At 53.6% G+C, this 24,665-nt stretch overlaps 8 protein-coding genes across 8 annotated transcripts; 4 read left to right on the forward strand and 4 right to left on the reverse strand.

The window, feature by feature from the left end:
* Positions 1–768: 768 nt before the first annotated feature.
* On the reverse strand, positions 769–1,421 carry KVR01_008218 (uncharacterized protein; the record flags this gene model as incomplete). The annotated part of the gene is made up of 2 exons (XM_044789229.1): positions 769–958; positions 1,063–1,421. The coding sequence occupies 2 exons, from the start codon at positions 1,419–1,421 to the stop codon at positions 769–771; spliced, it is 549 nt and encodes a 182-aa protein (XP_044643196.1).
* Positions 1,422–2,317: 896 nt separating this feature from the next.
* Positions 2,318–5,824, reverse strand: KVR01_007975 (uncharacterized protein). Its single transcript, XM_044785093.1, has 5 exons — positions 5,281–5,824; positions 4,589–5,109; positions 4,335–4,521; positions 3,634–4,231; positions 2,318–3,502 (listed from the first exon to the last, which is right to left on the reverse strand). Exons 1-5 carry the CDS (start codon positions 5,392–5,394, stop codon positions 2,577–2,579), a joined length of 2,346 nt encoding a protein of 781 aa, XP_044642953.1. The 5' UTR covers positions 5,395–5,824; the 3' UTR covers positions 2,318–2,576.
* Positions 5,825–6,370: 546 nt separating this feature from the next.
* On the forward strand, positions 6,371–8,195 carry KVR01_007684 (uncharacterized protein; the record flags this gene model as incomplete). Its single annotated transcript, XM_044782576.1, has 3 exons — positions 6,371–6,833; positions 6,953–7,708; positions 7,870–8,195. 3 exons carry the CDS (start codon positions 6,371–6,373, stop codon positions 8,193–8,195), a joined length of 1,545 nt encoding a protein of 514 aa, XP_044642662.1.
* A 324-nt stretch (positions 8,196–8,519) lies between these two features.
* KVR01_008212 (uncharacterized protein) lies at positions 8,520–10,826 on the reverse strand (the record flags this gene model as incomplete). Its single annotated transcript, XM_044782966.1, has 6 exons — positions 8,520–9,145; positions 9,179–9,919; positions 9,984–10,235; positions 10,279–10,361; positions 10,427–10,588; positions 10,654–10,826. The coding sequence occupies 6 exons, from the start codon at positions 10,824–10,826 to the stop codon at positions 8,520–8,522; spliced, it is 2,037 nt and encodes a 678-aa protein (XP_044643190.1).
* A 4,129-nt stretch (positions 10,827–14,955) lies between these two features.
* KVR01_008077 (uncharacterized protein) lies at positions 14,956–16,430 on the reverse strand (the record flags this gene model as incomplete). Its single annotated transcript, XM_044783451.1, has 3 exons — positions 14,956–15,404; positions 15,497–16,283; positions 16,350–16,430. The coding sequence occupies 3 exons, from the start codon at positions 16,428–16,430 to the stop codon at positions 14,956–14,958; spliced, it is 1,317 nt and encodes a 438-aa protein (XP_044643055.1).
* Positions 16,431–18,013: 1,583 nt separating this feature from the next.
* On the forward strand, positions 18,014–19,074 carry KVR01_007983 (uncharacterized protein; the record flags this gene model as incomplete). The annotated part of the gene is made up of 4 exons (XM_044781679.1): positions 18,014–18,055; positions 18,111–18,253; positions 18,460–18,776; positions 18,884–19,074. 4 exons carry the CDS (start codon positions 18,014–18,016, stop codon positions 19,072–19,074), a joined length of 693 nt encoding a protein of 230 aa, XP_044642961.1.
* Positions 19,075–20,016: 942 nt separating this feature from the next.
* KVR01_007816 (uncharacterized protein) lies at positions 20,017–22,443 on the forward strand. Its single transcript, XM_044792110.1, has 5 exons — positions 20,017–20,407; positions 20,469–20,782; positions 20,841–21,125; positions 21,176–21,332; positions 21,519–22,443. The coding sequence occupies exons 1-5, from the start codon at positions 20,207–20,209 to the stop codon at positions 22,272–22,274; spliced, it is 1,713 nt and encodes a 570-aa protein (XP_044642794.1). The 5' UTR covers positions 20,017–20,206; the 3' UTR covers positions 22,275–22,443.
* An 811-nt stretch (positions 22,444–23,254) lies between these two features.
* Positions 23,255–24,466, forward strand: KVR01_008246 (uncharacterized protein; the record flags this gene model as incomplete). Its single annotated transcript, XM_044782112.1, has 2 exons — positions 23,255–24,141; positions 24,205–24,466. 2 exons carry the CDS (start codon positions 23,255–23,257, stop codon positions 24,464–24,466), a joined length of 1,149 nt encoding a protein of 382 aa, XP_044643224.1.
* Between the last annotated feature and the right edge of the window lie 199 nt (positions 24,467–24,665).

Here is a 24,665-nt window from a genome sequence, read left to right on the forward strand (position 1 = left end):
GGCTTGGAGACCGCAAATATTCTTCGCATCTTTGAACATGCTATGGCCTGGTCAACTTTTCGAGCAGTGTTTGTGTGTTCCACTGAGTCCAAAGGGAGGGTGCATACTTAAGTATTATTATAGAATCGGAGAGGGAGCATCGGTTCCGAAATAGAATGGAGCGGATGTTGTACTGGATATGTTTTCGACACTGGTGTGCATGTATGACCGTTCACACTGCTCGTCGGCTCGAGAGACCAACAGCCAGAGCGATTTTAGGCCCTGGAAGCTGCCATTGAAGACTACGGTGTGAAAGAAGTACTTGCAATGGCTCATCGCAATTTTGAAATTTGTGTGCGAGCAAGAACAACCTTTGTGATCTGCTGATTAGACCCGACCGGCACGTGCTATGTCTTATCCAACCGAAAGATTCTATTACGTCTATTGAACGGTCACTGGCGGAGTATTTCCGGCCTACGTGTGAAGCTGAATGCCACGAAACTGCATGTGAGCATGGCATATCGAATAAAGCAGATACCCTAGGGTAGACTGGTCTCCTAAGTATGAACAGCGAGCGGGGAAAGCCCGTGTTTCTAGACAATAGAGCTGCACAATAGTGGACCCCCATGCTTGCGATACTGACCTGTCGCGACGCACCCCGAAAGAAATGTGGGAATCCCGCGTCGTGTGCTCCTGTAAATTTTGGTCCATATCCCATGTAAGTTTGACAAGTTTATAACGTCAATGGCACGGACGCTCCTCCTCCGCACATTGTACCTTCCCTTCCATCTACTTTTGTCCAAATGGGTTGCCTGGGTCGCATAGCATGAAGGGAACGAGATAGTCTCTCTTCGACAGAGGAACACCCTTCATACGCAAAATAGCGTAGGCAGTCTGTAGGTGGAAGAAGGTGTTCGGTATGGTAAAAGTCGAGGCATAGGTTATACCTGTTGTCTTGTAGGCAAGGGGCCCAGCCTTTCTGTTTGGGGTTCAGTATTGATCTGCACCTCAAGCCAAAAAAGAAAAAAAGAGAAAAAAAAAAGACCAAAACCAATATCCCCTAAGAGTAGATTGTGTAATTACCCTTCAACCTGAAGGTTCTCCTTGCCATTCACGTCCTCCGGCCTGAGGCCATCGGTGAGGTCTCGGGTCTTCTTGATGCGGGCGAATAGCTGCTCGAACGTGGTCTCGTTATCGTCCCATGTCCCGACCTCGACCCCAAGCACAATCTTGACAAATCCCTTAATGGTATTCGACACGGTCTGCACTTGGAAGGTTAGGGGATACATGTCTTCGAAGAGCCTTGCTGGGGCATATTCGGCATTGAAATCAATATTGTTTTCCTTCGCATGAGCCTCAGCTTTGGTAAGAATGCCTTCGAGGCTAGTGAGCATGGTAACTAGCATGGTGAAATGCGTGTCATAGAACGATGAACTGGCCATTGTGACTGAGAAGTTGGGTTGAACCGGGGTACGTGTCTCGAACAAAATGAAGATATGTGAGATCAGGCTTTCAAATGTTGTTGCAGAGAATGGATGATGGGAGGGCAAGGTGAACTTCACTCGATAATCTCGAGCCATTTTATAGAAGCTCAACGGTCCGCCGCACGAGGATCACAGGTCCCAGTCAGCACTTGAGGTGGTCTACAAGCTACCAGGACAGAATCTCTCCGTCACTGGCGCCATTCGGACTTGTTGCAATCAGCACAAACCCCTGTCGTCGCTCTGCGCCTCACTTTGTTTACTAATGCAGTAGACAGTATCGTTGCATTGGTGTCTCACAGCCCGCCCGGCACCAATCACACCCAGAGAAGCTGACAAATTCTCGCAGGGACGGTGTCGGCCGACGGTGTAATTACAAACCGTCAGCCCCAAGTCCGGACAGGAGCTGGAACTGAGGGGCATTCTTGAAGAGCAATCAAAAAAAAATGCCGTGAAAGTGGTTGCAACATGTGTGCTGTGTGTGAAATACCAATGAAGATATTGTAGGGGTTGTGTGCCAGATCCTTTCGAATCACGCCGTATGGTGGGTGGGTGCAAGCACTCTAAATAATTAGGCTCAAAGACAGGGCCAGCGGGACGGACCGACAAGCACGGCCAACCGCTTTGCTTCCCTAGGTCTTGCGCGATCAACAGAAGGTATTGCATTAGATCACCCGGACCGACCGGGTTTCCTCGCGTGGAAGGACACCCGCTAGTTAGAAGAGAAGGGGATTTCTTCATAAACGGACATCTGTCACACTGGGCCAAGAAGCAATACGACGAGGTCAGCAGCCAGGCCTTGATGTCACAGCCTTAGGTACCTGGGTAGGTATGTATTTTCTCTTTGGCACTAGATTGAAAATACTGATCGCACGTAAGAAGCCCTGGTAATACCAAGCCCGTACATTTCAAAGACCTTGTACCCGATATCAAATGTGGCGTGAATTGTGCCGGCCGAGCTGTGCACACTCCATCTTGTGAAATATCCCTCCAGTGATCGCTATGCGACTTTTAACACAGACATCAGCCTTCCCAGAACAAATACAACACAGAAAACTATTGAACATTGAGCTTTATTTCCCCGCAGCGCCACCCCTTTCATGCATGTGCCATCTCTCAGCTCGGCCAGTTGGGCCACGGAGTAGTCCACATCTGAGGAAACCCCATGTCCAGGTTCGCCGAGAGCGCCGCATCGACAGTGTTCAGATCAAAGCCCGGATCAAAGTGTCCGAAGATATCGACGTCCAGCATGTCGCCGAGGGCCGTCGCAGGCAGGGCCTGGGACGTGACCGGCTGCTGGGCAGCCACCACGGCAGTGCCTTGGCTCGACGCCGCGCTCAGCGGTGCGGGTGAGGGCATCCCCTGGGCCTGCTGCATGCTCGGGGTGGGGAGCTGCTGCAGGGGGCTCTGGCCCGCCTGGATCGACCTCGGCGTACCGGCGGTGCTTCCAGGCTGTTGCTGCCTGTCGGTCTCCCGCACGTAGACGTTCCTCTTGCTCCCGAGCGTCACCTCAGCTGGCAGCGATCTGCGGTGTGAGGGTCTCGTGTCGCTTGGGGTGGGCGTCGTGCCGCTGCCAGGTCCTGAAGCGGTTGTCCCTGACGCTGAGACGGCCCCGGAGTTTACGAGGCCCTTGGTTGTCTTGTCCATCTCCTGCAGGATGGCCTCGCCCAGCCCGGCGTTGACGCGTGCACACGTGAAGGTGTCGCCGAGCTTCCTCAGGAGGGCCACCACCTCCTTGAACCTGGTCTTGCCCCTCAGTCGGTAGAGCGGGATCTTGGAGTACCGCATCTTGCGGTAGGAGACGGAGAGCGAGAGCGCGAGAGCGTAGGGGACGAAGGGCACGATCGTGATCCGGTCTGGCGATGTCGGGAAATTGAGTGCGAAGGACACTGCGTCGACGATGCGGTCTGCGGATAATGAGCGCCGGGCATTAATGTTGGGGTGCGGGAGGTGAGCCTGGTCTGGGGCTGATGGCTCGAAGGCGCTGGATGGTTGCCGGCATGACAGAACGGAAACCGCGTGGTAGAATATTTCTATGCTGGCTAAGTACCAGGGATGTCTCCTGTTAGTTCGAACGTGGCCCAAGGTGACACCAAGCTCGGAGAGGCCTTCAGTGCATGACAAGTAGTTGGAGAAGGAGGGAAAACCCTCGCGGGATGTATGAGACACTTACAGTGAACAAATGGGGCGGCTTTATCTGCTCCAGCATCTATAATCATGCTTTCAAAAACTGGCAGCACGACCGTCTCGTCGTGACGGCTTCGCGGCCGGTATAGGGCGATGACCTTGTCGAGCATCACGATGACATTCAGAAATAGCCTAAAACCCGGTTCTTCCTGAGCAGCGATGCACTCCTCCAAGTCCCGGTCGGTGTCTCGCTCGTGCAGCAGGCATGGCCGGCCGTGAAAAGCCGCGTTCATCCTGTCAAGTGTCCAGAGGGCGCAGTACAGAGTCTCGGCTTCTTTGCTTCGCTCGTCTTGCGCACCGGAACCTACAAGGTGGATTCCGATGCCCAGGGCGTAGTGCAAGGCTTGGCTGTAGATCAGCGAGGGCATGTCCAGCTCGGATGCGTGGGCCGGTTGATAAAAGAACATGAGGAAGAGGGCACGGATGTGGTCAGTCCTGTCGGGCAGGACTTGTTCATCCAGGGAGCAGAGTATGGACTTGGACAAGGTGCGTTGGAAATCTGGGAAAGCTAGAATCGGGCCGCCCGGTTCAAGGCGAAGATGCTTCGCTGCAGATGGTTCCCCACTTGTCGCAAGAGAGATGGCCTTTATTTTGTGGTCAGCGGAGTGTGGCCTCTATAAAGTAGACAACGCCTAGGTCCGCTGGTACACCCTGAGGGATATCAAAAACCTTGCCGGGGTCACACACCTGTCTGAAGATGATGTCTTTGATGCATTTTGGTTTGCGTGTCGCATGGACGTCGGCTACTTTGACTATTGGCCAGATAGGCTGGATTCTCTCCAACCAGATCGTGTAAATTTGTTCGTAATCCTCGTCTGGTGGCGTTGGGTACAATGTGGGATTCTTCCATGGTCTCGGGTTTCCACCCACGTCGCTATTGTAAATCAGCGTCAAGGAATCCTTGGAGTCGTAACAATCAGAGGCCTTCACCTGGTACGTACTGAGACTGCGGGCTATCAGTGCGAAGTCCCGGACTGCCGGCTGAGGAGGTTATCCTCCCGGACAGAGCACGCGACATTATTGGGCCATCATCAGCACGATTTGAGCCTGTGGGTTCATGGCCCTGGGCCGAAGCCGACTGCTCTCGCCTGGCATCCCTCTCGCCATCTGAGCGCCGGGCTGGCAACCAAGTGCCGATGTCAGACGGGTTGCGGCGGGAGGGGTCCCTGGCGATCTTGCTCGCAGCCTCGATGAAGATGCTCTCCGGGCTCAGGTCACCGACAAACCGCGAGGTCGACAGCTCGATGAGCTGGGAGGCGACCTCGCGGGCCGACGATGCCCCCGAGTTGGGCTCTGCTGGCGACTGGGGTGAGCTGGGCAGGGTCCCTGAGCGGTTTGAGCCCCCGGAACCGTCGGGCTGCTGCGGGTCAGCCCGCAGGTGAGCGTATATGCTCTTCTGATGGGACGCATCTGCGAAGAATCGCGGCCCTGCCAGTGTGTCTGACACGTGAGAGCAGCGTTTCTGATGTCACGCGCGTATTAATTAGCACTGTCAACAACTAGTTGGTTGGCATGTTGTGGAACCACATGGGCTCTTGTGCACGCCGGCTCTTGTTGGTCGGAACCGAACGAGAGGGTTGCAGCAACGAGCGGCGACGCAGAGGAGGGTGTTGGGTGTGCACCCATCTCTCACCTTTCTCTTGCGACATGGCTCGCATGCTTGCTGTACCTGTCGCCGTTTCACCGGCATGCCATCCTGATCGGAGGCTACAAACTTGACGGGTCGTTTCTGTGGGGGCTCTGCCATGGCTGAGAAGGGAGGATCCGGTCGGAGTAGACAAATCTGGCGGAGAGGCAGGTTGGCCTCTAGGCCTCGCAGGGGCTGTTAGTCGGCTCGGAGTGTGCCCGAGCACTTGAGCGGCCGCGGGATAAGGGATATGCAGGCGGCTTTTCCTGAAGAGGGGGTTCCGGGTGTAACCAATGCTTAGTTCCGCCTGGCCTCAAGAGTGAGGATGTTGAACAGCAAAGGGCTGGCGGCCGCTGAAGGCTGTCATGCCCGCCTTGTCAGCTCGTTCAGGGCCTGTGAATAGCCCTGCGGCAGCGAGGGTGTCACGAAGGCTTGAGGTCGGAGCATATCCTGTTCAAGAAGCCCCGGAGTGGGTCCTTTTCATCTCAAAAAGTTCTGTCTTTTCAGGTTTCTGGTCGGAGCCGCACGCAATCCCAAGGTTTGACTCCACTCATCCGGGATCCTCCTTACTCCTCCACTTCCCCGCGCCATAGGCGGAACGGGTGAGATAGGACGGGACCTGGGGAAGGGCTTGTCTCAGGCCGCAGACCGAATATATGTACGCTCGGACTACAATAATGACGTTCAACAAATGCCCCAATTTGACTGTGGTTGTACACACCATAATAATAAGCGAGACCGTGCTTGTCAAACGAGCAGCAGGAGTGCCAGTGCTCTGCCAGATAAGCACCGACTGTCTGGATCTGCGTCACCGCGGCTCTAAAAAAAGAACTGCCGTCTAAGACGACGACTCAAGCAATCACTGTCGAATTTGAAACTATGGACTAGTGGATCGAATGGTCCCAATCCAGTTCCCACCGGTATATCTCAAAGAGGCAGCACCGATCAGAATTCATGAAGTGCCGCAGCTTCATAATCCCGCCAACTCCGCGGCCTGACTGGAAGCACCGGATAACTTGAAAGTCCCTGGCAGCTCAAAGTCTCTGAAGAAACCCAACATTTTCTCAATGAACAATCGCTCCTACAAATCCAAGACATGCTTCGGTCAGTAGTCAGGCGAGCCGGCCGTCCGCTGGCAGCGGGTGCTGCTGAGAGACGCGGCGTCAACATGGCGGCCACAGCGACGGCGAGTCAAGACAAAAGGGAGGGCGACATATCAGACTCATTTGCTTCTTTGGCTGGCGTCAAGAACGAGCCGCTTCCAGATCATTTTCGCCAGCTCAAGTTATCACTGGTTGAGGGGCGGGAAGAGAAGATTATAGCGAGCTGGCACAGACTGCTTCACCGACTGGAGATCGAGAACGATGTAATTGCGGAACTAGGCTCAAAAGTGATCCCAGAAGTTCGCTTTGATAATCTCGACGAGGACCTTTCCAAGATAAAAGATGCAATCAAGAAGCGCGGCGCCGCTGTCATCAGAGGGGTTATTCCAGAAGAAGAAGCACGCCAGTACAAATTCCATCTCGAGGAATACATCCGCAAGAATCCACAGACAAAAGGTCAGTCTTCATACCTAGGTACCACACAAAAAGGGGTGATAATTACAAAAAGGATATGCGTCTATCAAGATGAAACTTTTATCTACGCAGGTGCAGCATTCTCACTTACAAATTGTCAGGCTTCCCACAAAACGACCCGCAAGTCTGGGAGCTGTACTGGTCAGCGCCACAGCTCCATGCCCGCATAAATCCCAACTTCATCAAGGTTCAAAAAGCACTGATGCAGTCGACGTGGTCGCTTTCCGACCCCAGCTCGCTCATTTCCATCTCCCAACCCCTGTCCTACGCCGACCGGCTCCGCATCCGCCAGCCAGGAGACGCGGCCTTCGCCCTCGGGCCGCACATGGACGGCGGCAGCGTGGAACGGTGGATGCACGAGGGCTACGGCAGAGGTGGGGTATACGACGCCGTGTTCGAGGGTGACTGGGAGACACGGTACGACCCATGGGACGGGAGCACAAGGGTCAATGCCGTCAACGACTTGTACAACGGCCTCGGGGCGTGCAGTGTCTTCAGGATGTACCAGGGCTGGCTGAGCATGAGCAGCGTCGGGCCACAGGAGGGCACCGTGCTCTTTAACCCGCTTCTGAAGCTCGCGACGGCGTACACTCTTCTCAGACCCTTCTTCAGAGCTAGGAAGACGGTCGACCTCGACGTCGCCAAGGGTGGCAGTGCCGAGCGGCTCGAATTCCTCGCGCCTGATAACTGGGAGTTCACGGCTGGTGACCAGATGACGAGCGACATACCCGGTGGCACCCCTGGGTATGGCATGGAGTTTCCCAAGCTGGCCATGCATCCGCACCTAGAGCTGGACCGAACGATGGTACATGCTCCGCGGGTGAAACCTGGTGACTTTGTTGTATGGCACTGCGATAGTAAGTGCACTCTTTTCCCTGCCCAAGCACCTCTGATACCCGAGTACAACCACACTCTTTTCCCAACACTTCATAAATACATGTACTTCTGTGCGTTGGCATCCGTGGCCAACTTTTGTGACCACCCTGTCTGAGGTCGATCGTTTCCTGACCACTCGCAGCCATCCACGCCGTGGATTTTGAGCACAAGGGCAAGAGTGACTCAAGCGTACTATACATCCCCATCTGCCCAACTACTGAGATCAACGCCAAGTATGTCAGCAAGGCACGGGACGCCTGGCGTCGGGGAACTCCTGGGCCTGATTTCCCGGGCGGTAAGGGAGAATCGGAACATATTGACAGACCAACCGAGGACTTTTTGAGGTCGATTGCCAACGCCGATGGCCTAGCATCAGTCGGGCTCGAGCCTATTCCAGAGCCTGTGAGTGGCAGCAAAGGGGAAAAGGAGGTTGTACGGAGGGCAAATCGGACGCTTGGATTTGAGTGAAGGGACCTGTGTCAGTCAGTACGACAACCTGAGACGGGACTTGCGACTCTGGTACTTCCTGAAGCACATAATACACGCCCTAAAAGAAATCAAAAGTACCCCTATTCAACATCTTCACGTGCGAATGGCCAAGTCCCATGATCAAGGTAATTAATCTCGGGCCTTCAGGCCGCGGATTAAGATTTAGCACTAAGTAGATGGCCAAGTAATTAAGCCACGGGGTACCAGCTCCCGGACTCTGCCTTGCCTATGGCTCATACCAGGGGGGTATCTTGCGAGTGTTGTATGTAGTACACAGCAGTACAGTTCAGCCATCCATCTCCGTCAGAAGGGCGCGGTACAAGGCCCCTGTGCGCCCTCCTCTGCAGCCCTCGACCTGCTGGAGCCATGCCTGGCGCCGATGATGGACAGCCCGAAGCCATCCCTAGGAGGTGCCGTGTACGGCTCACTCGCCGCCTCGGACCACGAGAACCCTGCCGACGACGATGATGACCTCGACGCCTCCCTGTCACCCCGGGATGGCGGAGCTAGGCGGAAAGACCACCACTGGCTCCACCCTCCGGTGCTGCTGCTTCTTCGCCCTGGCTGTCCTTGGACCGCCGCGACTGCCTCGACTTCCTCGAAAGCCTGCTCGCCACGCTCGCTCGGGCGCTCGTCTTGCTGGTCCTGCTCCGCCTGCTGGCCTTGCTCGCGCGGTGGCTCCTCCTCGACCCCTTGCGGGCCGCCGCCATGGCCGCCACCCGCTCCAGCCTCCCGGCCCAGCCGCGCTTCTTGAATGCCGCCGCTCTCGTCATGCTCGCCGAGTCCGCTGACTCCTCCTCCTCCTCTTCTGTAGTCGTTATCGCTTCCTCGGTGCTCGCTGGCCTGGACATCGTCGTTTCTATCTCTGCTCCTTCCGGCGTCTCCGGCCTCCCCACTGTCGTTATCACAATTGTCAACCGGTGAGACCTCTTGACTGGTGGCCAGCGGGACCAGTTGCTCACCTTCCACGACCTTCGGCGTTCTTGGCGTTGCCAGCGGCGTCTCCGAGTACGACAAGTACGACCCATGCCCTTCGCCTATCTGCTGTCCCCTCTCATAGTCCCGGTCCTGTACACGGCCTGGACTTGCGGTCACCACGTAGCCCGGTGGGAGATTGGTGTTCTGCTGCTGTTGCCGGTACCCCGGGCCTGGTGCCAGGGCGGTGAGGTTTGCGTTCGACGGCGTCGGGGGCCATGCGCCGTACTCGGGCGTGCTACTGTCCCCGCCCGTGCTTACTCCGGAGCCTCGCGGGAGCCCCGAGTACCTCGCCGTGAGTGCGTGCGGCGGTGGCGGCGGCGGGAGCTGCAAGTCATCCGGGAGCGGGTCGAGCCCCTGAGCAAACGTGGCACTGGGCCGCCATGTCCGCCACGAGTTCGGCCTCGAGGGGTCATTATGTGGCGGCATGAAGACCGGGTGCTGCGACAAGCCCATGGGTGGCCCTACCATGGCCATAGGCGGCGGCTTTACGTCGCGCTGGTCGATAGTAGTGTAGGCCATCGACTCGGCCTCGGACACGAGGGACTTGTGCATGTCGCCACCTCTCCCAGACTGCCGTCCTGTCGAGCCCATGCCCCGGGAGTCGCTGTTGACCAGAGTGTTGTTGGTAAAGCGCCTCGTCACCGGGGCCAGTAGGCGACGCCGTGTGCGCCGGGAGAAGAGGCATATTGCTCCCAGGACTAGAAAGAATAAAGAAAGGACCCCAACTGTGTGACTGTCAGCCTGATCTCCATATCACGAACACCAGAAAGGCAGGCTGGAGCTGCGTACCCACGATGCCCGCTATGGTTCCGGGGGCGATGGCCGGCGCTCGGGACGAGGCAGGTGCGGTAGTGGTGCTGGATGGTGCAGCTTGATACGGGGTAGAGGCGACGAATGGGGTGCTCGTTGAGGAGGCGTCCGAGGCAAGACTCGTCTGCAAGGTCGGGAGAGGAGATGCGATCGTGAAGGATGTTAGGGACGTTTGCAAACTACCGACCAGGGACGTCGAGGTGTCTATCTGTGTACTCACGATGGTCGTCACTTGAGTAGATACTTCAATTGATGTCTGTGCGGATGTGACGACGGTTGTCTGGGTCTGTATGCTGGTCTGCGTTGTCTGCACCGAGGTCACCGCCGTCGAAGTCGTGACACTGTTCGACGACGGCGCTGCGGGCGGCGCACCCGGCGGCGGTGGTGGAGCAGGCGGCCCAACTGTTGATGGAGGGTTTAGCGGTGGCACAACCGTCTCTTGCGCGGGTACGCCCGGATTAAGCACGACTGAGTTCGACGGAGGAGTCGCAGTAGGTAAAGGCGCAGCTACTAATGGGGGAGCGGAGGCAGCCGGGGCAGCAGACGGCTCAGCACCCTTCCCCTTGCCGTCTTTGCCTTTGCCTCTGCCATCTTCCACCAATGTTATTCCTCCTGCTCTCAACTGGATGGAAACTCAAATTTCGATCACTTACCTCCTTTACCATCCCCGCCTTTGCCCTTTCCCTGCCGACGCACCAGTGGAGGCTCCACAGTCTCCGTCACGACCGCCTTCGCCGCCTCTGCTAATTCAGCCCGGGCAGCATTGAGCCTGTGACGCCTCTTATGAAAGCCACGGCCTCGCCGTAATGACTCCACAGCCATCCTCGCAGAAGCTGGACAGTTCACCGTTGGGTTTCGCGGCTATGGGACGACGGCACAGCCATGTGAGAATATGCAGCAATGTTGTTACTGTTGGTTCGGTGAGAGATTTCGCTGGTAAGAATGACGATGATGATATCCGTTGGTATTAGTCAAATATGAAAATGAAGAAACGCTGTTTCATGTAGCAGCTGGAAGTAGTCTTTCCAAAAGTGCTTGGTCTCGGATATTAAGCTGCCGAAATAATTACACAAATCGGTTTTGTCGTCTCCTACCAGGGAGATCGATGACCCTCGGGGAGCTGGTGCAACAACCAGGGCAACTTGTGCTTCATATCTTCCACGGACAGCCCCTGCAAAACAGCTCTTGGCCCAGAATTCCCCGCGGGAGTTGGGCTGACAGCAGACCACCACAACCCGCACAGCCAAGTCTAGGCGAAACCATGCCAGAACCGAAAGTGGAGGCCAGGCACTGTGTTTGGACATTCCTGGCGGTTTCTGTCAGCGCCATGTGTGCCTCAGCCTGCTCGCCCTTCGAACCGCCCAGCCAGAAGTGTCAAGCCATGTGCTGCAGACTGCAGTGCAGCATCGAGGCCCCACCGCGATATTGAACTTGGGTTGACAGCACACGGTCCCGTCCTGTCGTCGGCCTAGTGACAGTTGAGTTAGGTCTTCGGGAAATTCTCTATCCATAAAAGATGAGACTCTTCAGATGCCATGACTTTTGTCTTGTCCGATATTCTGCCAACAGCCATCTCACTTGATTGGACCGATCACCAGTAGTCGAACTGGCCTGGGAGCCTGAGATGAGAATGCGCAAGTGACACCTTCAAGCCCCCAGCGAGACACGGACGGCACCTGGGAGATCGGACCAGACAAAACAAGCTTCCCACTCAAACGACCGAGCCCCCCTGATTCAGCCAAGGGGCCTAAGCGCCGACTCAAAATCATACTGATTCGTTCCTGCAAGCAGTACCCAAAAACAAAATGGATGTGGGGAAGAACTATCCCGGCAGCAATTAGGGAATCGGACGCTTTATCTGGTTCGCCAGTCAGTTATCACGACTTATTGTAGTGCTGCATGAACCGCCATGTTCAGGCGCGCCACTCGCGCGGCAGCCTCGCCCACAGCATAGGGGCAGTGGCAAGCCCCCACAGACCTCCAATTCATAACGAGACAGGGACCCTTGGGCTACAGTGCGGGATGTTCCGAGCCATGAAAGCATCCTTGACCAACACCCCAGGGCCCCGCAGAGTCAAGGCGACGCTAGCCGGGATGTTTCACGATGCCAATAAAAGTCAGGGAAAAGGCTGGCTAGTTGAGAGAGAGAAATGGTCATGGGCTGCCCGCCTATAGCGCACCTCGCCGGCAAGATTGTGTCTCAAAAGGGGGGCCCATAGAACACAGAGCAAACATGAACATGACCTACTAGTAAGACCTGCACCATGACGGTGTACACGGGTAAAGACTACATAATATGCCCGTCTTCAAATGTTCAGACTTACCCTGGGGTACGGATGTGAATGGGAGGATCTTGTAACATGTTCATCTGAGATCAGCCCGTGATCGATCCCGGGAAAATTGAGACAATATGGGAGATCGTCCTGAGTACTGGGAAAATGACCGAAAAAATCCTGGTAAGACGAGCGTATAAAGCTGCAGATCACTTAGAATGATCGCCCGTCATTCTACGCCACGGTATGGTCGATTAGTGGAGTCAGGCACGAGTAGTATTTGATATCGTGCAACAAGAAGAGTATTGTGTGGATGTGTCATTTTATGTTGGCGGCTCGTCTGGGTGTTACAAGATACGGCAGATATACCTTCGTGATTCGGAGAAGAAAGCAACCAGTCAGGCGGCAGTGAATTGAGTGGGTACACTGGGTAGATATCTTGAGGCGCAGTACACGGGCCGGACGGACCCAGCCTACCCGGCTTCCGGCCCCACGGGTCTAGCATAACGAGCAGTGTCGTCCATAGAGCTGGTACGGTTTCGCTGTCCGTTGACCTTGCCTGTAGATAGCATGTTTGGTCTTGAGTCCGGGCTGCGGGAACTCGTATGATTTGACATCTTCACGTCAGGGCCCTGCTTGGGTACCTGAGGAGCTACGTGCTTGTAGCAGTGCCTGACCTGTCAAGGCGGTACCACCACGCCAGGCCGGTTGGATGTACCATTTGTAAGAAATTAGTCCGAGAACACAACAAGGTGTGCTAGTACCATGGCGCAGTCTGTATCCTTTCGCCAATTCCCGGCGCGGGGCCGGGTTCGACGAGTCCGGATCAAGGAGAACTCCGTGGAGCAGCGTGACAGGGAGATACGTCCCGATATTGTAACGTGAATCAGCAACTTGATCATCACGAGGTGGCCGTACCTTGTCGTATCAGTCATGATTGAGATTCAAGTGTTGACTGCCAAGATTACCATGACATGTGAAGCCACGTTGCGAGGCCAAGACATAGGTATTGATCTCATCAGAACGGAAAAGCTCGTCTGAAAGGATTCATAGCTTCGTTGAGACGGTTCTGCCTCTTGTTTGGTGTGTGCCCGCCCCACCTCCGAGGTGTATCCAATCATCTGAAGGTCACTTCTTGCAGATCTTCTCAACGTGGGCAGGTCCCACGGCCAGGCTTGTTCGGCAATGCGAGGAACCGGCTCACGATCAACTTTTTAAAGTAGTGTGCCACCGGCAAAAAAGGCTGCAATCGCAAAGCTCGAGTATTCTATCACCATCAAGGAGACACCACGTGGGATTATAATGAAGGCTCCAAGATCGATTGTACTCTATGCACTGCGGGCACTGAGTGTTTACAGAAGGCGTGACTTGATGGATGAACGTAACGCATGAGTGGGTTACAAAGCTATCGAGATTTCTTCGCAATGAAGCCAAGAAGACAGCAAATATTGTATGAGTAGCTTCAATGTTCACCAGTTCAAGCCTTGAACATTGGCATCCGAGACAAACGCCGAATCCTTGAAGAATTCATAGGCCAGACCACAGGAAATAGGGTAAGCACAGAGACCACATGCGAACGAGGTCCTTCCCACGAATTGGACTTTCCGAAGGTGATGTTTGGAACAAGGTTGAAAAGAACGAGAACGGCAACGAGGAGGTGTAAAAAGGGGAAAGGAGCGTTCATCAGGTCGTGTCAGCTCGCTTCATGACCGAAACAGAACAAGCGAAGAAGCGTGGAAAAGGCATGCAGCCTGGGGCTCGAGGGTAGAACCCGGTCGGGGCACCGTCACCAAGCGGCCGGCGGGCCGCCGGCGGGACTCGGGTGAGTGTGGCCAGAGCAGCGACGCCGTGGCCCGTCGCTCCTGTTTGAAGACCCTACGGCGCCACAAAACATCTGTGGCGCCTCGTGTGGACTGAATCGTTTCACTGGAGCAAGAGAAACGAGGACAGTCTGTGCTGTAGTCCACGAACTCACGCGACGAGGCCTCCTTGTCAGACAAGCACTCATAGGGCTTGACGCCCCTCGACATACGTCTCATAGGGAAGTGAAATCCAAAGTCATGGTTTCCAAAGCTTGTCGATATTTATCTTTCTCGGAGCGGTAACGGGAACTAATGTTTTTGGGAAGTTCCGTGTGCATTGGACACTACTTCGTTCACCACGAATCCTATGGTGTACGTAGCTAGGTACAAGCTGCGACGACTGGTGACACATTTGCGTGCCCCGACGCTTAAGGCATCTTTTCTACATTCAGGGAAACGGTAGACCGGGTGGCTTGACCACTGTGTGATAGCTCTAATCTTCTGCCAGACCTGTGTGATCCCGGAGCCAGCAGCACTTGAGTGGGTGGGTTTGTTGTTGCTTCGTATGTGGTTTCGCTTCTATTTCGTATATGTCCGAGGACATACATGGCGCCTTCATACGGTGGTAAGCGCTCAAGATCCAACGTTGCTTCGTATACATCCGCAAGGCGGATACGATCACTTCTCACGGCGATAAACACTCATTTTATTTGATCTCTCATTGTTTTCCTGATGCTTTCTGTCCTACCGGTGTAGCTACCAAGCTACCTAGCCAGGATCATTCAGTTGTGAGAGCGCTCTTCCCCAGAAAGGAACCATGGACCAGACTCCCTCCATGCGACCGACGATATCTCAATGCTTTCTTTGAATGCACCACTAGAAACCATGCTTCTCCAGCCACTCCACCAGTGCTGCATGCGCGGGAGGTAGCAGCTCCTCCGTGAGGTTTGCGAGGCCGAACCGAATGCTGATGACCTCCATGCTGTCCCTGAACTGAAACAGGAGAAACTGCAGCTGCAGGAGGTCAAGAATCCCGCCCAAGCCTTTGATTTTGCTTGGAGCAAGGTCATCCAGCACCGCGTTCCATTCCTTGGCAAGCATCCATTTCTCAGGTGGTATATCGTCCGCGTCCGGTGTCTTCGTGAAGTCGCCCGAGGCGACGGCCTCCCGGATTGGGCCGGCGGTGTCAAATTCGAGAGAACCGCCGAGGTCGGTAAAAGACAAGCTGTCGAACTCTTCAAAAGGGTGGTTGACGACGGCAAACTCGAAGTCCAGGACCGCTGTGATTTCTCTCTTGTCCAGGTCCCACAGCAAGTTTCCGGTGTCTGCGAGAGGTTAGCTCACTACTGCCCGCTATGAGAATCCATAAAAGGGAAAGGGAAAAAAAAGCAAGTGCTGGGGATGGGGGGATACGAACTTAGGCCGGCGTGGATCAGCGCCTGGCCCTTCCGGCCAATGTCGAGGTCAGCAAGGAGCTTTTCAGGGCCGCCTCCGTTGAGGAATTTCTCGATCCTGGCGATGACACCGCTGCCTTGCCAACGCTGGATGATTCGGCACTCGGAGGCTGCATCGAGCTCGGCACGAGTGTGGCCAACTAACCACTCCAGGTATGAGCTAGCCGGCTCCATGATTTCCTCGGTCGGCGATTCTCCGTCCACGACCTGTCCCTCGGAATCAAAGGTGAGGCCGCCACCGAATTTGGTCACGCCCTCGGGGAGCTTTGCGGAACGGACTGCCCGGAGGATATCCTTCAGCTGCTTCAATGCATGCTTCTTTTCATCGAACGGGAATTTGCCGAAAACAGACGCCAGATTCACGCCGCTGCGGAACTCCGATATGATCCAACCAAATCCAGCCGCATCGGCGGGGTTGGTAGTTCTGGCGGGCGCCCAGGCGTATACGCTCGGGACCACCTGCTTCATAGTACGATGGTTGGAATCTGCGAGGTACTCGCGTACTAGCTTCTGCGCCGCCACGTCGTTCGCCACTCGGTTGGAGTGGTTAATAAAGTCCTCGGCTGCCGGGTTGTTCAGTTTGACAACGAGCACAGAAACGCCCTCTGCTGGGGCTTTGCAGGTGCCAGGCTGCGTGCCAGGGAAGTTTGATGCCATGGCCGGCTTGGCCAACTCCGCCTTGAACAAGAAGTTGTTCAGTGTCGAGGGTTCATTGTTTGGGTGAAATGCCATGGGCATGATATTGAAAACCTGCGGTGGGGTTTGCCCAGTCAGTAGGAGACCTGCTGCTGCTGCAAGACGATACCAAGAGCTTACCTGAAGACCGCGATCGTGGAGCAGTTGTTGCACTCGAGTAAGCCGGCCATGAAAGCCAGCATAGTTGATTTCGGCATTCATGGTGGACTGTCGAGTTTGGTGACCTGGCTGGGAGAAGTGGTGAGCAAGTCAAGACTTCCCAAGGGTGGTGGGTGAAGAAAGAAAGGTTGGTGTTGAAAGGCAGCAAGATGGGTCAGCTGTGGTTGACTAAGGCTGGCAGAGTCTGGCCACAACCCTGGTGCTAATTAACCCCGGTAATCACCTTTTGCTCCTGGTTAATGGCCTGCGGCCATTCTTCTGCATGAACTCGGAGACAAACACATAGCCGGCAGTGTCCCAGAGAGCATACGAAGTATCTATCTGGCTCAGACCTAGGAACCACTCTCCCCATCAGCAAGGAGGCTATTAAGTCGAGGATATCAGTGGATAGTGGTTTCAGGAGCTGTGCGGGTACCATTCCTATAGTCAGACGCCTGCGGAGCCTAGTAGGAATCAAGGCACCCGGTGGTCCTTAGAACAGTCTTGGTCCTGTCTCACGGAGCACTTGAGGGGAAATCTGGCATCAAAGAAACCGCGTTCCTGGTGAATGAGCCCGGCCAATGGATTAGCCGGTTATCGTTGCCCAGTAAGAGTGCTGAGTTGCTCGCCTTCCAAGGCCAGTGCCACAAGAAGAGAAATTTGACATTCTTGAGTGTCTCTATAAAGTAGTCAAGTAGTTGTTGTTTGAGCATTTTATGCAGGGTGGCTATGTGTAAGTAAACATACGTCCTGTGGAAGTCCAGACCTATACACTCATCAAGACTTTCATAGTCTGAAACACCTCCCAGAGACAAGTGATATGCAATGATAGTAGCAAAGTAAGCTCATTTTGTTGCCTCGGAGGCGTAAAATATATTTCGAACGGATCAAGAAGTAGGATCGGAACTTGTCGCGTCTTGCTGAATGGTTTGTCAGGAAGTTACATCGGAGCTACCATCAACTTCTTTACCGCCTCAAAGCTGTCTAAAGTTCCAGCCGCTTTCATTTCAGGTGTCCAAAGAGCGTCGATCTTGGCTGCATGCAGTCTCTGGTCTGAGAGGGCTCTTTTGAATAGCTGTAATGTTCCTCTTCCGACCTATCGTATTTTTACCAGTGTTATTGACACAGCATGGTTTTAAGCGCTAGGTATTAAGTATTTACCACCATATGAAGGCGCCATGTATGTCCTCGGACGTATAGGGAATAGAAGCGAAACCACACAGTAAGCGGAAGTCTGTCAGATTTCTGACACAAGAAATGCATGCCGCTGTTCCGATAGGATCCGAGGCAATTGTATCATGGTGGGACAAAGATACGGACTCACGTCCGTTCAATCAGCTGTCAGAAACCACGATTATGAAGTAGGTCAGATCCTTCAAGTTGGCGCAGGTCATATGCCCGTCTTTCGTCCGGCAGGAGTGGAGGCAACTGTGGAGGTGATAAAAACCAAGTATGGACCAGTCTCACCCAACATGATCTCGGGCAACTATCCAAGGTCGAGAGTATTGATTGATAATCAAACAGTTCTATCACATTCCAGATACTGTATCACCTTACACTTAGTATTTCAACAATCAGTCTCATCCAGACTTGCCCTAAAACAAACTTCACCTCCATACTATCTCAGCCCAATCAAAACACCCAATATGTCTGTGTATGTTATTACCGGGGTGTCCAGGGGAATCGGGGTGAGTCTGATTTATGCCCCCTCTTGCACGATTGCCTTCGCCTAATACAGCCTAGTTTGAGTTCCTCAAGCAGCTCTCGGAGGACCCAATGAACCTAGTGGTGGGCCTGGTTCGCGACAAGGCTGGGACCGAGAAGAAGGCGGCCGCAGAGCTGGGCGACCGTCCCAATATCCATATCCTGCATGGAGACCTCACCAAGTATGCCAGCCTGAAAGAGGCCGCTGCTGATACTTACTGTCAAGATTGTTAGCGACCGAGGCATCGACTACTTGGTTGCCAGCGGAGGCTATGTGGCCTCCTTTGATGGCTTTGGACCAATCGGCTCATTGCAAGTCTACCTTCGCATGCCGCTTGGCTAATACTGATATTCACGGTGCTCATAGCTAACGCCATGTGTTCACCAGGGCCGACAATCCCGAGGAGCTGGAGAAGGTTGTAGCAGACTTGACACAGACCAACGTCGTCGGCAACATCCATCTCTTCAACCTCTTCCTTCCTCTTGTCCTCAAGGGCAAGGCCAAGAAGGTCATCGCGCTTACAACAGGTCTAGCCGACGTTGGCATGACCAATTCTTTCGAGGTTGACATAAGTGGTCTGTATGCTGCATCCAAGGCCGCTCTGAACATGATTGCGTCCAAGTTCAACGTGCAATACAAGAAGGACGGTGTCCTTTTCATCAGCATCAGCCCGGGAGTGGTTGAGGTGGCCCAATATGACAACAGTACGTACCCTTATGATCGTTATTGGAGCTTTGATGCTCATGGTCAGGAGCTCGTCGAGTTACCAGACTCAGAATGACCTGGCCATGGAATTAATGAATATTTACAGTTACCCCGGAACAGCAGCAAGGCTTGATGGGATTCATGGGCAAGGTCGCCGCCTATTCCCCGGACTTCAAGGGCCCAATCACGCCAGAGCAATCTGTGAAACAGGTCAGGGCAACATGGGAAAAAGCCAGTATCGACACCGGATTTGGTGGCGCGTTTGTCTCGCATCATGGAGATAAGAACTGGATTTGAATCCCAGGCCCTAGCACATATTACCATATACTAGTATACTATGTAGCTGCTTTTATTGGTGACACAACATACTCGAACCTTATTCGCGGTTGTAATTCTACACGAGCTCAAATGATACTCTGCGAAGCTGCTGCTAAGCATCTCTATGCAACCCTCCCCCCAAGTGATGGAGTGTTGATCCCGGACATAATCCGCAACGCGAGGCTGTGAGGGTGTCATTTCATGACAACCTCCTTGGAGATGACGAGCATAGAGAGGGTGGTCTAGAACTCGATCACAGCAATCGACAAAAGTACCTGTTACACAGACCGTGGATCCTTGCCAAACAGAGTTACGCGCATGACGAAGTACCTGGAAAATGTATTGAAAGGTGTAGCTGCAGGGACGCAGAGTTTGAACCGGTCACTATTCCTGGTCTGGATCACAGCTACCGACGGCATTTGAGCTGCCAACCGCTAAACGCACTTTTGCATTCCCCGCCGCATCGCCTACCTCAATTTGTGAACTGTCCAATGACTGCATCTTCTTTTGATCAAGGTGTGGCTGCGCACATGTGAAATTTCGAGGCTTTGATGTCAATCGCATCCGATTCGCTCCTGTCCCCCAACAATGAGGTTGTCACAACCTCATGCATGGCAATTGACATATGGACATTGCTGGCGTTCGGCCCCATTCCGAAGCAGCCAGCTCATGGTAATAACAGGAGCTAGATGAGGCTCATGAGGGGAACACACGCTGTGCTTCATTGCAATCACTTACACTGGACTTCGCTGCGCACCGTCACACTGCCTATCTGACATGCCGGGCGCCTTCAGCTTCACAGCCCTTTATGTTCTACAGAAATCTTGCACCCTTCATTCTAAATCAAAAGATTTCCAGCTCCAAGTCTAACCCTTCTGCCATGGTGACTTGATGTCCCGAAGTGAGGAGACGCAACGCAACCGAACAAAGAATTTTGGTAGCGCTTCAGGCAATCTTTCAAACTACTTCGTACTTCTTGGTTGTTGAGAGTTCCTCTAGGAACTCACTTTGTCGTTTTCGAGAGAATTCCTCGGCGCCTTCAACAACTACTACACGTGAGCCCCATCCTGCTGAACCTCCTTTTCGGCTTCGCTATCTATCGTTTGCAGCTATGATGGCACAGCCTCCAACCACAGGTGACGGGACACAAAATCCTCCCCAGACCGCATCAGGCGATATGGCCGATGAATCCCAGATTACTGGGATCTTGGATTGGAAGCCGTCCAGGCATCAGAAGGCCATAATTTACACCGTCGGTGTTCTCAACCTTATTGTCGCGCTCGATGCAAGCGTTGTCGTCACGGCTTTAGCGGTAGGTATTCTCCAATACGTTGCTTCTTAGCCCAGGACGAGCCTCTGACGGTCAATTTTAGGCGATTGTAAATGACATTGGCGGTTCAACTACTGAAGCTTTCTGGATTGGCACATCATATCTCCTCGTCAACGCTATCACCATGCCAATTATTTGTTCCGTCAGCGAAGTCATCGGTCGTCCTATCTGCCTCACATTCGCCATCGCTGTTTTCGCCGTCGGTACTATCGTCTGTTGCGTTGCTGGTGATATATCTACTTTACTTGCTGGTCGCTGTATTCAGGGTGTCGGGGGCGGGGGAATTCATTCCCTCGGCCTAGTGGTTCAGACCGACATCATTCCACTGAGATGGCGGCCAACGTGGAATGCCATCGTGTCAGTAATATGCCTGTTTGCTACCTCTTCAAGGTTTTAAACTGACGGGTTTGACCAGTCTTGGGTTTTGGGCCCTAGGTCTTTGTCTAGGTCCAGTCATCGGCGGCGCGATTGCCGAGAGGACAACATGGCGCTGGATCTTCTATCTAATGTTCCCGATCTGCGCCTTTGGTTTAATGGCTGTTCCATACCTCCTCACCCTAAGACCGAAGAAGAGAACTGCGCAAGAGAAGCTGAGCAGGATTGATTGGATAGGGGGGGCTCTTTTCGCCATATCTGGAACGGCCACCTTGATTGCCATTTCATGGGGTGGTACACAGGCATGGATCTCATCTCCTCCTTGGTCCATGGTGGCTCAGACTGATTATAAAATCACTAGTATGCCTGGAACAGTGCCGCTACTTTGACGCCGCTCATCGTAGGCGTCGTTGGGCTTGCCTTCACTATAGCATACGAGGGCTATCTTGCCAAATATCCCTTCCTCGAAAAATCTTTGTTCAGAGACATGGGATCTATCGTCACATACCTAGCTGCCGTGTCTCAAGGAATTGTGGTGAGTTAAGATCCCTTCTCTGCAGACCTTCATTTTTGGCACGGACTCAAGTCCTAAGGCAAGCCATCCGGGTTTACTTGCCTGCCACTAAAGCTTGCCTTATCCACTACCATCCGCTTTCTGTACCGAACATGCATTAACTGTCCTCAAGCTGTATAGTTCTCTGTACTAGTAAGCCTGAAGTCTCTATTTTCGGAATTACACTCCCTGACCTGTTGTAGTTGCCCTTTCTACTTTATGGCCGTCAAAAAATATAATGCCTTGCAAACCGGCGTGGCCTTGCTTCCCCTGCTCTTCACAACTACCGTTTCCGGCATGATTACCGGCAGGCTCGTCACACGCTTCAATAACTACCGTTGGCCAATATGGATTGGATGGTTCGTTGGCTCCGTCTCGGCTGCGATGGTCATGATTTGGCGGACAAACGACAGCGCGGTCGTCTGGGTCCTCACTTATGTTATTGCTGGACTCGGCCAGGGCGCTGTTCTTAGCGCACAGAACTTCGCATCTCAGGCCATCTGCAATACCGGCGACGAAGGCAAGGCTGCTGCCATTTACATCTTCTCACGCCAGGTTGGAATGTCTCGCGGCGTTGCAATCGGGGCCACCACATTCCAAAATATGATGAAACTCAAGCTCCGTTGGGAAGGGCTCCCCACAGATATTGCCACCCATGCCGAAGCATACATACTAACTTTGCACGGCTTGCCGCCTGGACCCATGCGCGACATCATCTTCGATGCATACAAGTTTGGCATTCAAATTGTTTTCGATGTTTGTCTGGCATTGTCAGTTATTACGCTTGTTCTGGTTGTCGTGTTCATGAAGCACGTAGACATGAACAGGAAGCTTAACACGGAACATCAGCTTGACAGCAAGCAGCATATGCGCAGGCACTGGGGTGACAAAGAGCATCCGGTTCCTGGTAGTGGACAGTAGTGGCATGCTCGATGCAAATCCACTGCCATGTTGCGAATGGACATAGCAGAGACCACTTGTAGGACCATGTTGGCCTACAATCAGGGACCACATTTGAGATGAAACACAAGGAATCGAAAATAGGCTTGCTGGGTTTGGAACTAAAGTATGCATATAGGGAAATGTCGACATCACCTTAGAAAAGAGTCCATTAACGCGTGGGGCGTTGGTCGCTCGACCATGGCATCCGGGGACCTATTTTTAGATACAATCTTTTCCCGGTCTTAAAATTCGCAAGCATACGCCCCTTCACAGTGCAAAATACTGTGCATTAGAAATGGCAGGTTCTGCCATCAAAGTTCAGACCGGCTGGGGCACAGCATCTTCATCTGCTGAGTGGTGCCACGGCCTTTCCTGCCATTGAATTACACCTCCCCCGGGGTAACAAACGTTAAATTTCCAAGTAGTGGCCCACTCGCCCCGCCATAAATGGTAAGTTGCCTTTCTAGCAATTTCTATGGCAAAGAGACATAAGCAGATCGGTTAACTTTTTGGGAATAGCTTCTGCTACCTTGGTCTCCAGTGTGTTTTCTTGATTAAGTTAAGTACCCAAGTTCTGTGGGCCTAAGTGGGTCAGTACTTGAAAATTTAACGTTTGTTACCCCGGGGGAGGTGTATGTATGGTGGCAGCCTGCTACCCCTGGCCCGTATATTGCTGCCAATCCTTATGATCGTCACAGAAAGTGCGTGATATTGGAGGTGGCGGCAGGGCCAAGACTAAAAGTTGCTGGGCTTGGCCGCTTTCTGGTTCTGATCGGTCACTCGTACGGCCCGACTGTCACACAGATGTTGGTTGTGGCATCGCCTGTGAATTGAAAGAAAACTCATCCAGGACTCTCACACTACATATTCGACTTGACCACGGTTCTGGTTTCACTAGCTTTTAGCAAAGGACATGTCCCCGGGGGTCACCACGTTGACAGTAACACGCTTCTCAAAACATGGCACCCCAAACCATTTCCGTCATCGGAGGCCTAGATGCGGATCTGATCATGATTGCGAGCCGGATCCCAGACCGTGGTGAAAGTGTCCTGGCAAATGAGTATTTAGAAGCCTTGGGTGGCAAGGGCGCGAATTCTGTGATTGCAACGTATCGAAGCTGTCACAGGAAGCCTGCGAGCAGGAGCCAGACGGCCAAGAAGGTCGAGGCGAATCTTCTCGATCGGGAAGACAGTGCCGCCTTACTGACAGACGACGGCACTAAAGATGAAGATGATATCAAGGTGAAGATGATTGGTGCAGTGGGCGACGATCGGTATGGGCGCATGTTCATTGACGAGTTGAACACGAACCGCATCGACAGCTCTGGCATATTGACAGTACCGGACACGCGGTCGAGCATTTGCTTCGTCATGGTGGAGGACTCAACACGCGAGAACCGATGCCTGTTCACGCTTGGCGCGACGGCGGTTTGGAAGAAGGACCATTTCGCAAAGCCCGAAGACCTTGGGAATGGCACCGCTCCTGACCTTGTCGTTGCGCAGATGGAGATTGACAAAGAAGTGGTCGAGACGATGATCGAAACTGCTGGTCGGGCCAAGATCGACTTTTGTCTCAACGCCGCCCCCGCCGTCCCCATTGCAAAGCAGGTTTATCGGCACCTCACACACCTCCTGGTCAACGAATCAGAGGCTGCTATCATGTCCGGCCGAGACAGAGATGAGGTGAACGAGAAGACATGGCCAACTATCGCCAAAGAATTCCTCGAACGTGGTGTTCAGAATGTCGTGATCACCCTGGGCGCCAAAGGCGCGTTCTTCGCCAATGCAACTGGAAGCGGACACTGCCACGCATTCGACGTTCCGGTCATCGACACTACGGGTGCAGGGTCAGTCTGCCTTCTAATTAGTATGGACATTTTGACGTTGAGCGTACTAATCAATTGGAATAGAGACACATTCACAGGGGCATATTCCTCGGAGTATATTCGTCAGAAATCAGAAGGAAGTTGGAACATCGAGAGCGCCGTGATTAGAGCAAATAAAGCGGCTGCCATCACAATCCAGAGTGTGGGCGCCCAAGCAGGAATTCCGTTCTCGGATGAGATTGACGACTTTGATGCACCTCTCAAAAAACCACATGACACAAGATCGAACTCCGAGGTTGCGGATCAGACTGTTGATGTCCGCGTACAGCATTACAAAGGCTTATAGGTTGCAAAATGAGCGACACTTTACTAGGGCTCATTGACATTGGAGGGCAACGCATCAGCAAACGTGACCTTGCGCTGGAAAGGAGTGAGGGTAATCGACACCATCAAATCGTGTATCGCCTGGCCATCTGCTCTATCGGTATAACCGTAATGGTGAACAGGAAAAGGGTTGCGGAAACTTCTGCGCAGCATAGATCTCA

This window comes from Diaporthe batatas (genome assembly GCF_019321695.1).
Source record: "Diaporthe batatas strain CRI 302-4 chromosome Unknown Contig00009, whole genome shotgun sequence".
NCBI lineage: Eukaryota > Fungi > Ascomycota > Sordariomycetes > Diaporthales > Diaporthaceae > Diaporthe > Diaporthe batatas.